Raw genomic sequence first — 14,724 nt, 5'->3', positions numbered from 1 at the left:
CCAATCAAAAGACATAGGGTAGCTGAACGGACTAGAAAACAGGACCCAAATATATGCTGTTTACAAGAGACTTACCTCAGTATAAAAGACTCACACAGGATGAGAGTGAAGGGATGGAAAAAAATTTTCCATGCAAATGGAAATGAAAAAAAAGCTGGGGTAGCGATACTCGTATCTGACAAAATAGACTTCAAATTCATGGCCTTAACAAGAGACAATAAAGGTCAAATTATAATACTAAAGGGATCAAACCAACAAGAGGATATAACCCTGATAAACATATATGCACCCAATATAGGAGCACCTAAATATATAAAAAAACTTCTGGAGGACTTTAAGGTAGAGATCGACAGCAATACAGTCATGGTGGGGGCCTTTAACACCCCACTGACTTCACTGGATAGGTCTTCCATACAAAAAATCAATAAGGACACAGTGACCCTAAATGACACTAGATCAGATGGATTTAACTGACATTTACAGAACATTTCACCCCAAAGCTGCAGAATATACATTCTCCTCAAGAGCACATGAGACATTCTCAAAGACAGACCACATGTTACAACACAAAACAAGTTTCTACAAGTTTGAGAAGACTGAAATCATATCAAGAATCTTCTCGGATAACAATGGCATGAAATTAGAAATCAACAACAGTAAAAACACTCAAAAACATTCGAACATATGGAGGCTAAATAGCACGATATTAAACAATGAATGGGTTACCAAAGAGATTAAGGAAGAAATAAAAAACTTCCTGGAAACAAATGAAAATGAACACACAACAACCCCAAATCATGGGACACAATGAAAGCAGTCCTGAGAGGGAAATTCATAGTACTACAGGTCTACCTCAAAAAACAAGAAAAACTTCTAATAAACTATCTAACACTACAACTTAAAGACTTCGAAAGAGAACAACAAAAGCCCACAGTAAGCAGAAAGAAGGAAATAATAAAGATCAGAGCAGAAATAAATGACATAGAGATTAAAAAATAAAATAAAAGATCAATGAAACCAAGAGTTGGTTCTTTGAAAAGATAAACAAGATTGATGAACCTTTAGCAGGCTCATCAAGAAACAAAGAGAGGACCCAAATAAAATCAGAAACAAAAGAGGTAAAGTAACAACTAACCCAACAGAAATACAAAGGACTGTAAGAAAATACTAAGAACAACTATGGGCCACAAAGCTGGGCAACCTGGATGAAATGGACAAATTCCAAGAAAAATACAATCTTCCAAAACTCAATCGGAAGTGTCAGAAAACCTGAATAGGGCAATTAACTACTGATGAAAGGGTGCCTGGGGAGCTGGCAGAGTAAGAATCTATGTAGTGCAAGTAATCCACAATACATTTGAATTAACAACCTTGAAAAGTTTCAAGTAAGATAAAATAACAACCCAAATTCTATTGAACCTTACTTACAGTTTGACATTTTCAATTCAGAAGGTTATTCTCCCCCTAATAAATTCATTTAAACGTTGTATTAAGCACATAGTACCTGCAAAACACTAGCCTTGTGAGAGTTACAGACATGAGTAAGCTCTCATCCTTATTCTTGAGGACTCAGCAATCTGTAGGATAGACAAGATAAATACACAAACAACCAGACTCCAAGTAGAATGTTATTCATAAGAGAGGTATGGACAAATATTGTAGGGCATTTGTGATTATGAAGGTCAACTATAAATCATTTTGGTGCTAGAAAAACTGCTGTTTAGAAGATTTCCAGGCAGCCCAGCCGGGCGTGGCTCAGCAGTTGAGCATAGACCTAGGATCCAGGCGATCAGTCCAGGCGATCAGGGTTCGATTCCCGGTCAGGGCACGTGCCTGGGTTGCGGGCTGCAGCCTATCAATGACTCTCTCATCATTGATGTGTCTATCTCTCCCTCTCCCTCTCCTTTCCTCTCTCTGAAATCAATAAAGATATATTTTTTAAAAAAAGATTTCCAGACAGAAGGCAAGTTATTATCTCTTCCTATATAACATATATGTAGGTATTTTGGGGAACTACCTTTACCATATTCAGCATAAACAAAGATATCCCAATAACTCTTAAAAAATATTTATTCATATCCAAAAAGTGATTTTTAGTTTGAGAGTCTATGAACTGTTTTACATTTTGTTAACTCAGTACAGATCTCACTATACTGGTTCTTCCTAAAATTAAATGGGGGCAGGAGGAGCAATCACCAAAGAATACAATGCCCAGAACCTTTAAGAGGAGAGGTTTAGTTTTGTCTTGCTTATCATGGAGAGCTATTTGCATTTACAGTAAAAAAGCTTCCTTTACCCTAACCTATCATAGTTACTTCTAAAGCACATCTCACTCCTTAAAGCATTTAGAGGAGGAAAAAATTATGTCAAGATTTTCTAAAAGGTTCAAAGTATTAGATCAGAGCAATTAGCAAATTTATTTAACTTCACTTCTGCACCCTTTTAGCCTTCAAAAACTGTATAACAATCCTGGCTGGTTTGCTCAGTGGTTAGAGCATCGGCACGTAGACTGAAGAGTCCTGGGTTCAATTTGGGCCGAGGAAAATGGTACCTGGTTGCAGGCTTGAGCCCTGGCCCCAGGTGGGGGCATGTGCAGGACGCAACGAATCCATGTGTCTCTCTCTCACATGGATGTTTCTGTTTCTGTTTGGTTTTTTTCTCTTTCTCTCTCTCTCTCCCCCTTCCACTCTGAAAAGCAATGGAAAAATATCAAGTGAGGTTAAAACAAAACAAAACTGTATAATAAAGGCCTACCACCTTAGTTGAGATTTTAATGGCTTCCTACTGTAAAATGTGAAATGCACAAATAAGCAAAGTGAGAAAAGCCTAACCATTTTTAATCTACAAAGGACAATTTATAGATTAAATATAGGTACATTTATTTATTCGCTTTCTTTAAAAAATAAACAGGACAACAATTTGTGAATGTTTCCTCCTTTCTACTACTGACTGGTATTTTTGAAAATGACACTGATACCACCGGGGGTGGGGGTAGGGTGTGAATGCCTACTCTAACCCTTTACTGGCTGTTAAGACATTAAAAGTGAAATAATGGCTTGAAGAAAATTTATAAAGGCAGTAAGAGCTAATTCTACTTCATAAAGCAAAAACTTATTTAGAATTAGGTTCTTAAGTATTTTTTAAAAGGTAGGGTGTTCTAGTGAAAAATCATAAGCTTTGAAGATAGATGACTAGAGATTTATTATAGATACAAGTCTGAGCAGGTAACCTGTCTGAATTTCTCCTGTTTACCTGGAAAATTCAATCATTTAATATGTACTGAGTATCAAGCACTACTCTATGTGTCAGGCATATAGGAGTGAACAAATCTCTGCCATCATGGAGCTTACATTCTAATAGGGAGAATATACAGAAATGAACACAGAAGCATACAGAATATACAGAGAAAGATAGACAAGCACGAAGAAAAAAAATAATGAAGAGGTTTCAAATAATGGTCAGGGAAGAAATCACTCAGAAAGATAACATTTGGACAGCCCTGGTCGTGTGGTTTAGTTGGTGGGAGCACGATAAAAAGTTGCAAGTTTCATTTCCAGTCAGGGCACATACCTGGATTGCTGGTTTGATACCCGGTAGTAGGAGGGCATGTGGGAGGCAACAGATCAATGTTTCTCTCTCACATGGATGTTTGTTTGTTTTTCTCCCTCTCTTTCTTTCCCTTCCCCCTCTCTAAACTAAAATCAATAAACATATCCTCAGGAGAGAATAAAAATTGAAAATAAAAAAGATAACACTTGGAAAAAGACATAAAGGGAATGAGGGAGAAAGCCCTATAGATATCACGGGTCAGAAAAACGGTACAGCATGAGCAAAGGCCCTTAGGTAGAAACAAGACAGCTTTGTTGAAGGAACAGTAAAAAAGCCAGTATAGCTGATGCAAAATAACAGAAGGGAAGAAAAGTAGTGAAAAATGAGGTCAGAGAAAGGGGAGAGAGCAACAGGGGCAAGGTCCTGTAGGGCAACTAGGCCATTATAAGGACTCTGGCTTTACCTCTGAGTGCAAAGAGAAACCACTGGAAAGTCTGAACATAGGAGGTGCTTGTCCTGACATATATATCAGGATAAACATTGCCCACACAGAATTCTTTTCTGAGGACCAAATGCGAATGTGAAAGGGTTCTCTAACCTGGAAAGTGCTGTACAAATTCAAAGCATTTTTATTTTATCACTAACCTTCTATGTGTCTTTCTACATCAGACAGGTTGGCCAAATTCCTGCACAAAACAGTAGTAAATACTAAGAGCAACTCTCTCCATTTCTACTACTCTATATCTAAGGATGTAAGGAGCTTGTTTTTTTGCTTTTAAATCAAACCACCAAAAAATTATATTTCAATATGAAAGGTTAACAGTATGAAAACCAATCTCACCACTATCATCAAACCCAGCAACGTGTCATGAAATTACGTGTGCTTAATGAGCATTTTCCTTTGAACTGCCTAAAACAGAAAAGGGAAGCTCTTACCACAATGACCACCCAAATCAAATTTCTACCTATTTCTTAATTATCGGCATATATCAAATGTAAAAAGGGCACATTTTCATGATGTAAGTAAAGTATGTTGCCAATAGTACAAATTAGAAACTTGGTAAGCTTCTGTTATTATGATACTAAATAGCTCATCAACAAATAACTTCTTAGAGGCAATTATGGAAACTGGTGGCCCTGTTAATTTGTGAGGAAAAACAGCGCTAAGCTTAAAAATGACCCTGGAAATGGAAAATTAAGGTATTTCCCCAGGTTCCAGCCTCTGTCTGCTCTTTTTGTCTTATTTATGTTCCTATGTCATTTCAACTCATGTCTGGCTGCCACTATTGCCTGTATGAATATAACTACTGCAATCACTAATTTCTACCTTAAACTCCAGTGCCACATTGCCAGGTGTTGACTGGTCATTGCCATCTGATCTTCTGTGAGCAACAAATAATTCGTCTCCTAACTTTATGCCCAAGTTTTAGTAAGTACTTTAACTCTGTGTACTAATTCACTCCAATTTAAACCACCTTCTCAAGACAGCACTATATTATCTCTATCTTATATTTAAAAGTTAAATAACTAGCCTAAATTCACGTATTAATAAAGAGAACCAGCACTGGAGCCTAGTCATTTCTGCTCCAGAACAGATGCACTTGACCACTGCTGCAGGCCATAAGTGACTTAGCTTTGTACCTAAACGCAACAGATACGAAACAAAACTCATCATCTACTTTCTCCCAGCCCTCCTGCAAATCACTGTGCTACTTCGAGTGGAAAGGAATTTAAACTTCAGTTACCTGGCCTCAAAACTCAAGTAATCTATTATTACGCCTCCCAGGGGCATTCAGTCCCTGTGGTAACCTTCAAGCCAAAACTTCACCGAGCACAGGCCACAGGAGGAGAGCCTAAAAAAGGGCCTCCTCACAAACGCTGGGGGTGTGTCGGTGGGCTTTCCCCGGTGCCCTCACGCGGCTCTGCTCCCGACTGCCTTTCGGTACCCGCCTGCCCTGCCCAGGGCCTGCCTGGCCCTCCAGCAGGTCCGCAGCCCCCACCCCCGCGCCTTTCCAAGGTCCGAACCAACCTCACCTACGTTTTCCCTACCCTTGCCCAGCAGTTGTACCCTTTACCTGCTCCCCAGCTTCCGCCATGGTGCAGCCCGGTAGTCACGTGACATACCCGGAAACAGTGAAGCATACTCCGAGGCCCGGAGCCTGCTGGGAAATGTAGTTTTAGCAGCATCTGAGCCCAGACATCTTTTCTATCTGGTTAGGTTATTGGGCCTTTATTTCTGCTTCCAACTCTCCAAACTCAGTGAGGTTATGCTTTGGAAAATCTGAACATAACCATTCTTAATGCTTTACTTTACTGTTGGTGTTATTTTCCCTGATTATTATAATATTTACTAATATTTACTGTGTATCAGGGCCTGGATTTACAATTTTGCAGGAATTATCTCATTTAATCCTTTCAGCAATCGCTACTGTTATTCCCACTTATAGAGAACACCGTGCCTCAGAGGTCCTATAGCTAATAAGAGGCAGAAACAGGATTTAAATTTGGCCTCATCTGATGCTAAGGACTTGATTACCAAATGCCACTTGTCTAAAAATGTTCTTGCCTTTTTAAAAAAAAGTGTATTAAATGAATATAAAACAGTCTTTGTAGAGATGAACCAAAGAACAATTTATACTCCAAAAATATTTACCTAGCTTCTACTGCTTGTTACTTTAAGTTGACATTTTCTTCTGGAATCTGGACATTGGCATTAAAAATTCTTTGTTTAAATAATTTGTTAAACTTGTATTGAGTATATTCTATAGGTAACTATATACACAATAGAATAAAAATTTCTCCTTGGTAAAATCTGTAAAACCACTGTATTACTTAAAACCTTTAGAATGAATGATTCCCTCTTTATGTTTCCAGGAATTTTATTTTTTAAATATATTTTTATTGCTTTTAGAGAGAGGAAGAGAGAGGGAGAGAGAGATAGAAACATCAATGATGAAAGAGAGTCGTTTATTGGCTGCCTCCTGCACTCCCCTCATTGGGGATCAAGCCCACAACCCGGGCATGTGCCCTGACCGGGAATCAAACTGGGACCTCCTGGATCCTAGGTCAATGTTCAACCACTGAGCAACACTGGCTGGGCTTTCCAGGCATTTTAAATTCTCCTTTCTAATCCTCAGGAATTTGCAGTATCTTATACAAAAACAGAGATTTTCTTCTTTCCACTCATCTCCAGCAGTTGGTAACTAACAGAGGGCATCACATACGGCAACACATCATATGTGTCCAGTGCCCTTTTGGACTCCCTGTCCTTATTGACTCTAAGCTAGTAGAAAGTCATTGACTTAGTGTTCTGTGCCTCCCAGGTCTCTAGCAGTAACTTGCTCAATCCATGATTCCCATGGCCAGGGTGACTTCATCTGAGACACTTGTCTTCTCCCCAGGGCCTAAACAGCCTTAGCTCCATCCTCTTCCTCCAAGCCTTGCTGGGATCCCTCTTCCAATTTGCTTATCACTGAGTCACAAGAAAATAAAGAAAAACCAATCCTAAGGCATTTAGATGTCCATAGCCAAACACTCAATGCAATAAGGTATTTTCTTACAAAGCAGCCCAGGACCAAATATTGCTTATGATGGGTTTCAAGTCCCACAAGGACTCTCTTATGCAGACAAAAGAGGCCATGGAAACCCTCAGTCAAGTCTCCACAGGAAAAAGAAATAAACCTAGCCTCCTCTACTTTTCTGACTTTTCTCACAAACTGTAATTTTCCTTAATGAGACAGACTTACCCATAAACCTCTAGTTGATCTGACTGAAGATGTAGCCAAAGTTCACTGCAGATTCTTCCTTGCTCATACAACCTCAGAGACTCTGGATCCCCAAGTCTGTTTCCTAGTCATTGTTCTGTATTGACTATAATAAATATGATGAGCATCAGATCTCTTACTATATGTCCTTCCAGACAGACTAGAAAGATGAAGAGACACAGATATGAAAAGATGAATTAGACCTGGCTGGTGTTCTCAGTGGTTAAAGCATCAGTCCACACAATGAAGGGTCTCAGGTTCAATTCCCAATCAAGGGCAGGTTGCAGGTTTGATCCCTGCCCGATTGAGGCTCCTGCCAGAGGCAATCAATGGGTGTGTCTCTCTCACAATGTTTCTTTCTCTCTCTCTCCCCACTCCCTTTCTTCCTTCCACTCTCTCTAAAAACACTGGAAAAAATATACTTGGGTGATGCTTTTTTTTTTTTTTTTTTTTTAATTTAAAAAAAATTTTTTTAAAGATGAATTAGAGGAATAAACCCCCGAGAGGCAAGCACGTTCATGCTGGGCCCATGAGCAAAATGAAATTCACATGTGACCTCCAAGCCTCAAGTTTTCTCAGGTGAAATGAAAGTTTGGGGCTCCCTTATCTAGGAGGTCCTCTAGCCTCCTACTGCTCAAATTGCAGTCCACAGACCAGCAACATCAGTATCACCTAGGAGCTTGTTAGAAGTCAAATGCAGAGACCTACTGAACCAGAATCTGGATTTTAATAATATCCTCAGGTGGTATCTACATTAAAGTTTGAGAAATGTTGGGCTTAACAGTCTTTCATTCTCTGAAAAATCACCTGTTTCTTTCTTGTACATCATCAGTTCACCTTTCCCACCTTCAAGCTGTGGAGGTAGAGGTAAGAGTCAACTTCTCATTCACAGTATATAGGAGTATATAGGACCTAATACTGTGGAGAGACTTCAAACCAAACCTAAAACACTATATTTGTAGAATGGTTTACTGGTTTTAAGGATCTATTTCATAGTTTGTTGTATAGGTCTGAAACAGTTTAATAACTCTATAAATTGTAGTCATTTTATTCATAATAACCTATTTTATATTTTAAACAATATAAATGGCTTCAACATTTTCCATTATAACACAGTATTTCTAAATTTAGTAAACTTGAAAAATTAGCAAAACGGAAAAATAAGGTAAAAATAGTAGACCCTATACCCCTTATAATTAGGTGGTGCTTTATAGATTCTTTTCCCAACCTTTAGCTTTCATTCTTTCTTTGATTGCTACCTTTTTTAGTCTAATGGTCTTTCCTGATAGCCAGTGACAAGCAAAGCTACACCACAATACACTACTAACTTCAAGCAATGTTCTTAGCCTTTCTTTAATTTTCTCTCCTAAATAGCTAAAATAATATTTGTTATTATTAGCAATTTTGGAAAGCCTCAGCTTATTCTACAGTTTAGTTTTTCAAAATGTGTACCCACTGAAACCTGTTACCTTCTAATATTCTAGATGTCGTTTTAAGATATAGTTTACGGGGAGGTTCCCTGAACAAACACACTAGATTTTTTTAAAGACCATTTTTCTAATTACAAAAATAACGCAAAGTCATGATAGATAATTGGAAAAATACACATAAAAATAAAATTCAAAAGCCAGTTAGGATTTTTCCACCCAGATCATCATTGCTAGATATATTTCTTTTTCTCTCTCTCTACCAATGTCTTTCCTCTCTTTTTGTTTATTTAAAGCAGCAATTTTCAGCCTTGTTCATCTCATGGAAATTCTGCAGTACACTGAAAAATATATTATATTTTTTGCCCACCTGACCAAATATATGGATACAATTTTGATTCATTCACACCAGATGGCTATTGTTGTGTTAGCCGTTGTCATTTTTTTATTTGACAATCTAAGGAAAAAGAGGTCAGTGCCCTTGACTAGTCAGGTATTACATGTTTTAAAAATTCTCGCGGCCTGGTTGGCGTGGCTTTGTTGGTTGAGCATCACCTCATGCACCAAGAAGTCACCAGTTCGATTCCCAGTCAGGGCACATGCCTAGGTTTGGGGCTCAGTCCCCAGTAGGGGGCATGCAGGAGGCCACAGATCTATGTTTCTCTCTCACTCTTCCTTCCTTTCTCTGAAATCAATAAAAACATTTTTTTTAAAAAATTCTAGTGGCACACCAGTGTGCCTGTTGTAGTACGCCAATTGAAAATTTCGACTTAAACTGTTTTTAAACAAAAATCATACCATCAACTTTGTCATCTTCTGTCTTCACTTAGTCATAATTCAAGATCATTTTCCAATAATATTATAAAATGTTGTTCAAAAACATGATTTAATGGTGCACATTCAAAATGCATTCTATGAAAATACTATAATTTATATGATTCACTCTTTTTAATTTATACTTTGAGTATATTTAATTAATATCCCTGCACATAATTTTGTCAGATGCTTTAGTGAAAGGTGGTATCAACTGTAGAAATAAATGAAGACCAACCAAATGAGAAAACCCAAGGCTATTTATTCTGAACCTGCTCTAGCCAGGAAGCCAGACACTATCACTTGCGTTTCGGCAGAGACACAAAGGTGGACAGGAGTGGGAAAGCATTACAGTAGAAAAAGGGAAGGCTTCACGTGTGCCTGGCCTGGAGGCTGTTGGCATGGGGAAAATGTAGGTGAGCTAATGTAGGTGAGCATCCTGTGTGATTGGTTAGGGGTGCATATTTAGCTTTCTCAGGTTAGTTTAAGTTGGAAGTGGGGATAAAAATTAGGGAAGCTCTTCATTATATTAATCAAGTCTTACTCACTTTGGGAGGATTGTTACAGATGTTTTTGTTTAGCTTTCTGGATTGTTACTAGAGATAGCAGTGTGGCTTCCTACAAGTCTGCCTTATGGCAGGCTGGCTTCCTGGGCTGGTTATTGTAAATAAGGAGTTGGTTTCCTGAGCAGGTTGCTGCAGATTGTTGGTCACAGTTTGGTTTTTACATGTAATCTGGTCATTGTCTGTTTGTATATTCCATCTCTCACAATTTATAATCCCAGGAGTTATATATGAGATCTCTATATCCTCCTATCATCAAATGTTAGATGTTATCATTTTCTTTAAAACTTTGTTAATTTATTTGATAGGAACATAGAATTTTATTTTTTGTTTTAATGTGTATTTATTTGAATTTAGGTAAGTTGCTGTTTTTCATAAGTTTGCTCACCATTTTCAATTCTTTTATGCATTTTCTACTCTTGCTCTTTACTCATTTTCTGTTGGAAAATTGATCTTTTCCTTATTGACTTAAAAAGAATCTCCAGCAGACAGCTAGTTATTTAGTTCTGAAGCTAACAGAAGTCTGGCACTAGAGATAAACATTCTGAGATCTTCAGCATGCAATTAATATTTGAGGTACACCGGGACTAACTAATAAAGGAAACGAAACCTAAAATATAACCTTTGGGAATATATAAATTTGAAGGCATATTGCAGGTTAGACTTATAGAGGTGGTTTTCTAGTCATTGGTTCCAAGAAAACATATAATAGTCCTAAATGGAATATTTTTGCCATTAATTAATTTTTTCTGTGAATTGGGGAAATGCTGTGATTATTTAATTAAATTAATTAATTAATTAATTAACTTTTTTTTTATGGCTATTTAATTTTAGCAGAGAAATCCTTTGATTCAAGCCAGGTCACACACATGTTTTCTTGGAATCTTTGATTTTGCTATTGCATAGCTGCAAACAAGCATGAAGACAAAAAAACAAAACAAAAAAACACATCCAAACCATTAAAAGTAATAAATAAATCCTAACAAAAGAATCTAAAGAAACTATCAAGATTGCTTTGACAGCTTCTTATGTGGAAATAAACATTTGCCCAGCACCTAGCACAGTGCCTGACGCATAATTAGAGCTCAATAATTATTTGTTGACTGAGCCAATTAATTAATTAGTTCATTTAATTTAACATATCTCCATATCGTAATGTGTTCCCACAAAATAGACTTTGTTGGCTCCCTGCCACCAGCTCTTCTATGAGTAAAGAAGGAGACTTTTGAAGGTTTAGAACAGAGGAATTGATGACATGATGAAGGTGGTGCCTGGGATGTTTTGTCAGCAGTTGTGTAAGGGTTCAAAGATGGGTGTAATCAAATCCATTGGGAAGTTCAGAAGCGACTTCACAGAGGCAGTAGCACATCAAATGGTGCTTAAAGGATGGGTAACAAGGTCTCAAAAGATGGGTAAGAGTCTCAAGTTAAAAAGAAGAAAAGGAAAATATTCCATGTAAAGGGCACAGTATGAGAAGAGACACCAAGATATGAAATAGACTCCAAAAAGTCATACATAAGACTAATTAGGGAGGATGATGTTAGAGTCAGTCAATGCCAAACATACATTTATGCATAATTCCATAGGCAGTTGTGGTAGAGATCGCTAATGGCTGCCTAATATCCACTTACTTCTGCTTCCTTAATAAAAGAACTCCTATAATATTGGGGGCAGCAATTCCCCTAAGATAAAAGACTACATGTCCTGCCCTCCATAACACAGTTAGGTGTGCCTATGTGATTAAGTTCCAGTCAATGGTATATAAATGGAAGCGCTATGTACCTTCCAGGAAAGATTCTTAAAGGGGGACAGAGAGCTGGGGATATCCCTCTCACCCTTTTGGCTACTAGATTCTCCAATAACCATCAAGTCCATGAGGTGACTTTAAGAATGGAAACCAAATGTTAAGGATGAAGCAGAAAGATATAAGGAGCCTGGGTTCCTGATGACTTTTTGGAGCCACCATGCCTCCCTAAACTGCCTGCCTCTAGATTGATTTTAAATGAAAGAATAAACACTTGTAATATTATGGGCTATCCCATGCAGCCAGACTTAATCTTAACTGATACAGTGGTGAAGACATACTGAGTTTTTGGGGGGACTAGAAATGACCTGGCCATAAAGGCATCATCTATTGCACACAAGTAAATGATCATTTTCTTATTTGCACACCTGAGAATAGAAAAAGGAGAATGGGAGAGATCACACAAGCATGTGTGTGAGAAGAACAAAATTTTGTATTAGAAAGGTTTTGGATCTTGGGATATAGGGTTAGTACAGTGCCCCCAGAGTACAAATTTGCCTTTGGTTCTTTGTAGCTCATTGTGATGTCTAAGAACCTGAAAGTTGGAGATCAGGATCTAAATCGTACCTGTGGTATTTACAGTACTTACTTAGAAAAGTATAATTTTACTAAGCTCCAGTATTCGCAACTGTCAAATGGGCTAATAGTACTTTTCTCCCAGGGTTTTTGTGAAAAATAAATGAGAAAATGTATATAAAACTCTAAGCAGGTGGTTGGGGCATAGGTGTTTTTATTATTGTTATACTACAATTGTGTTTTCTGAGCTTGAATATCAACATAACAAACACTGCAATCTCCTCTCTGGGTTTCATTTCTCACGATCCTCACTCAGAGGCTCATATCATTCTCCAGCCTTATTCGTTTTTATAAGAAAAGGAATTTGGAGGATAGGCAGAGTTGTTTTTAACCTGGCCCCTCAAAGGAAATTTTATGCAGAGTTTATCAAATGCCTCACACAGATAAAGTCAGAGTTTGGTCTAAAAAAATACTATTTTCTGGAGACTTTCAGTTTCTGTAAGGAACTTGGAAGTCACCACTCTGTCCTAACAACAAGTGAAAAGCTGAACAAACTGAAAAATCAACACTATTCTAGGATCTGTAACAGAGTAGCGTGCTCAGGGCAAACCCTTGTCCCCAAGATTGGAGAGACTAACAGGAAAATAGAGGGGATCATGGCATCCCAGAGTTACACAACTCTCTGTGCTTGTATAGTCTTCTATTGAACTGATTATTATAATTTATGTACCCAACCCCCACTTTTGAGTATTTAGATTACTTTCAATATTTTGTTAGTATAAACCATATGTGATGAACATTGTATCTTTGCACATTTGTACAGTTCATAAATATTTCCTTATAAAAATGTGTAGAAAATAGAATGGCTTGGTCAGAGGACCTTTGAAGTTGTTATAAAAAGAGTTCTTTGGAAATAGCAAAAATATACTAATGTGGTAATTTTGAAAAATTTAGTAAATCTTTTCTTCATCCTTCAGATTCTTATTGTATGTCTTACTAACAAATATTTCAAACACCATCTGTTTGAGTTTTCCCCAGATATAAACTGCTTGTGTGCAATCCATTTACTGAACTTCTTTCATATTTTTGACAGGAGAGCACAAAACTAATTTTTAAACTTAAAGTATGAATTCAATCTGTTCTGAATCCAGGTGTTTAGCTGTGCCAAGAAAATGTATTATTTTATAGAGAATCTTTCATTTTCAATCAAAATTTTGAAACAAAATGCTTAAACACATCCTGCCATTGGATCCAAACATCATTTGTGAAACAAGGCCCATTTTTCAGCAAGAATCCAATTTCAAGGTGTGTTTGTGGAACAAGAGCCTATCTCTTCCATATATTTGGTATCCTTCAAACACAGAGACACAGACATTAAAAAAGGAAGAGAAAGAGGAGAAAAGGGGAGGAGGAGGAAAGTTCTGCTACACTAGGTAAAAGCAGTGGCAGTCTTCAGTTGTGGTCCAAATGTTAACATAACCAGCATGTTAATTAATTGAAACTTAATATTCACTTTTTTGCATAAACAGTAATGTAAATGTTTCTTAACCAGAAAACTATTTAATCCACAGTACTGTTGAATCTATACATGTTAGGAAAGAGAAAACATAACTGTTGCCGTACTAGTAATTAAATAAAATAAAAACACCATAACATTGGTTTAATGGTTTTGTAGTTTTCATGAAGACAACTACACTTGATCACCACAAGATTTTGCTTTTTACATTATTGTGTTTCTGCTGGACTCCAGTCATTTATTGAAATGTGACCACTGAAGCACTTATTCATCATTTATGGCAGTTACCATAGGATGGCGCCACCTTAGTTACAGGTTCTTGACCTAGAAATGAGGTTTAGGGTCTTTTGATTGTTGCTTTAAAGACAGAAATAACTTTAACCATCACTGGGGAAGCTTTACCCCTTACAAAGAGAGCATATTAAGAAGACTACAAGAAAGAAGGAAGGTCGCAAAATGAACGCGTAAGATAACACTGTGGACTAAAGTGAAGCCAGACCTGAATTTTTAGGTAATCCTTGTTAGATTGCCATGTGGCATTTCTAGCTGGTTTGACAGCTAGTGGAGAAATATAACTGCCCAGTCCTCACCATACTTATGTAGCAGCACAAGAACCTAAAGCCTGACTTCTCTAGATGATATACAACCAACTTCTTCTTTGACATATAAATGCGTGAAAACTTTTGGAGGAACCCCTCTATTCTCCTGCCAGCCTCTTCCCAAGCCCATCTGGAATGCTCTTCCTTTCACACTTTTTCCCCACTCTGACTCT

General features: G+C 37.5%; 1 protein-coding gene across 4 annotated transcripts in view; it reads right to left on the bottom strand.

Moving 5' to 3' along the window:
* Positions 1–5,667, bottom strand: part of VPS41 (VPS41 subunit of HOPS complex) — a 184,681-nt gene extending 179,014 nt beyond the window's left edge. For all 4 annotated transcript variants that reach the window (XM_087821080.1, XM_016199147.2, XM_087821082.1 and 1 more), the window contains exon 1: positions 5,625–5,667. In XM_087821080.1, the coding sequence (XP_087677206.1) occupies positions 5,625–5,645 (21 nt within the window). In that variant the 5' untranslated portion in view covers positions 5,646–5,667. The remainder of the gene's footprint in view (positions 1–5,624) is intronic.
* Positions 5,668–14,724: the final 9,057 nt, after the last annotated feature.

This window comes from Miniopterus natalensis, chromosome 10 (genome assembly GCF_054644295.1).
Source record: "Miniopterus natalensis isolate mMinNat1 chromosome 10, mMinNat1.hap1, whole genome shotgun sequence".
Taxonomy (NCBI): Eukaryota; Metazoa; Chordata; class Mammalia; order Chiroptera; family Miniopteridae; genus Miniopterus; species Miniopterus natalensis.
Note: the sequence above shows the minus strand (reverse complement) of the source record. Positions and strands in the feature narration are given on the sequence as shown.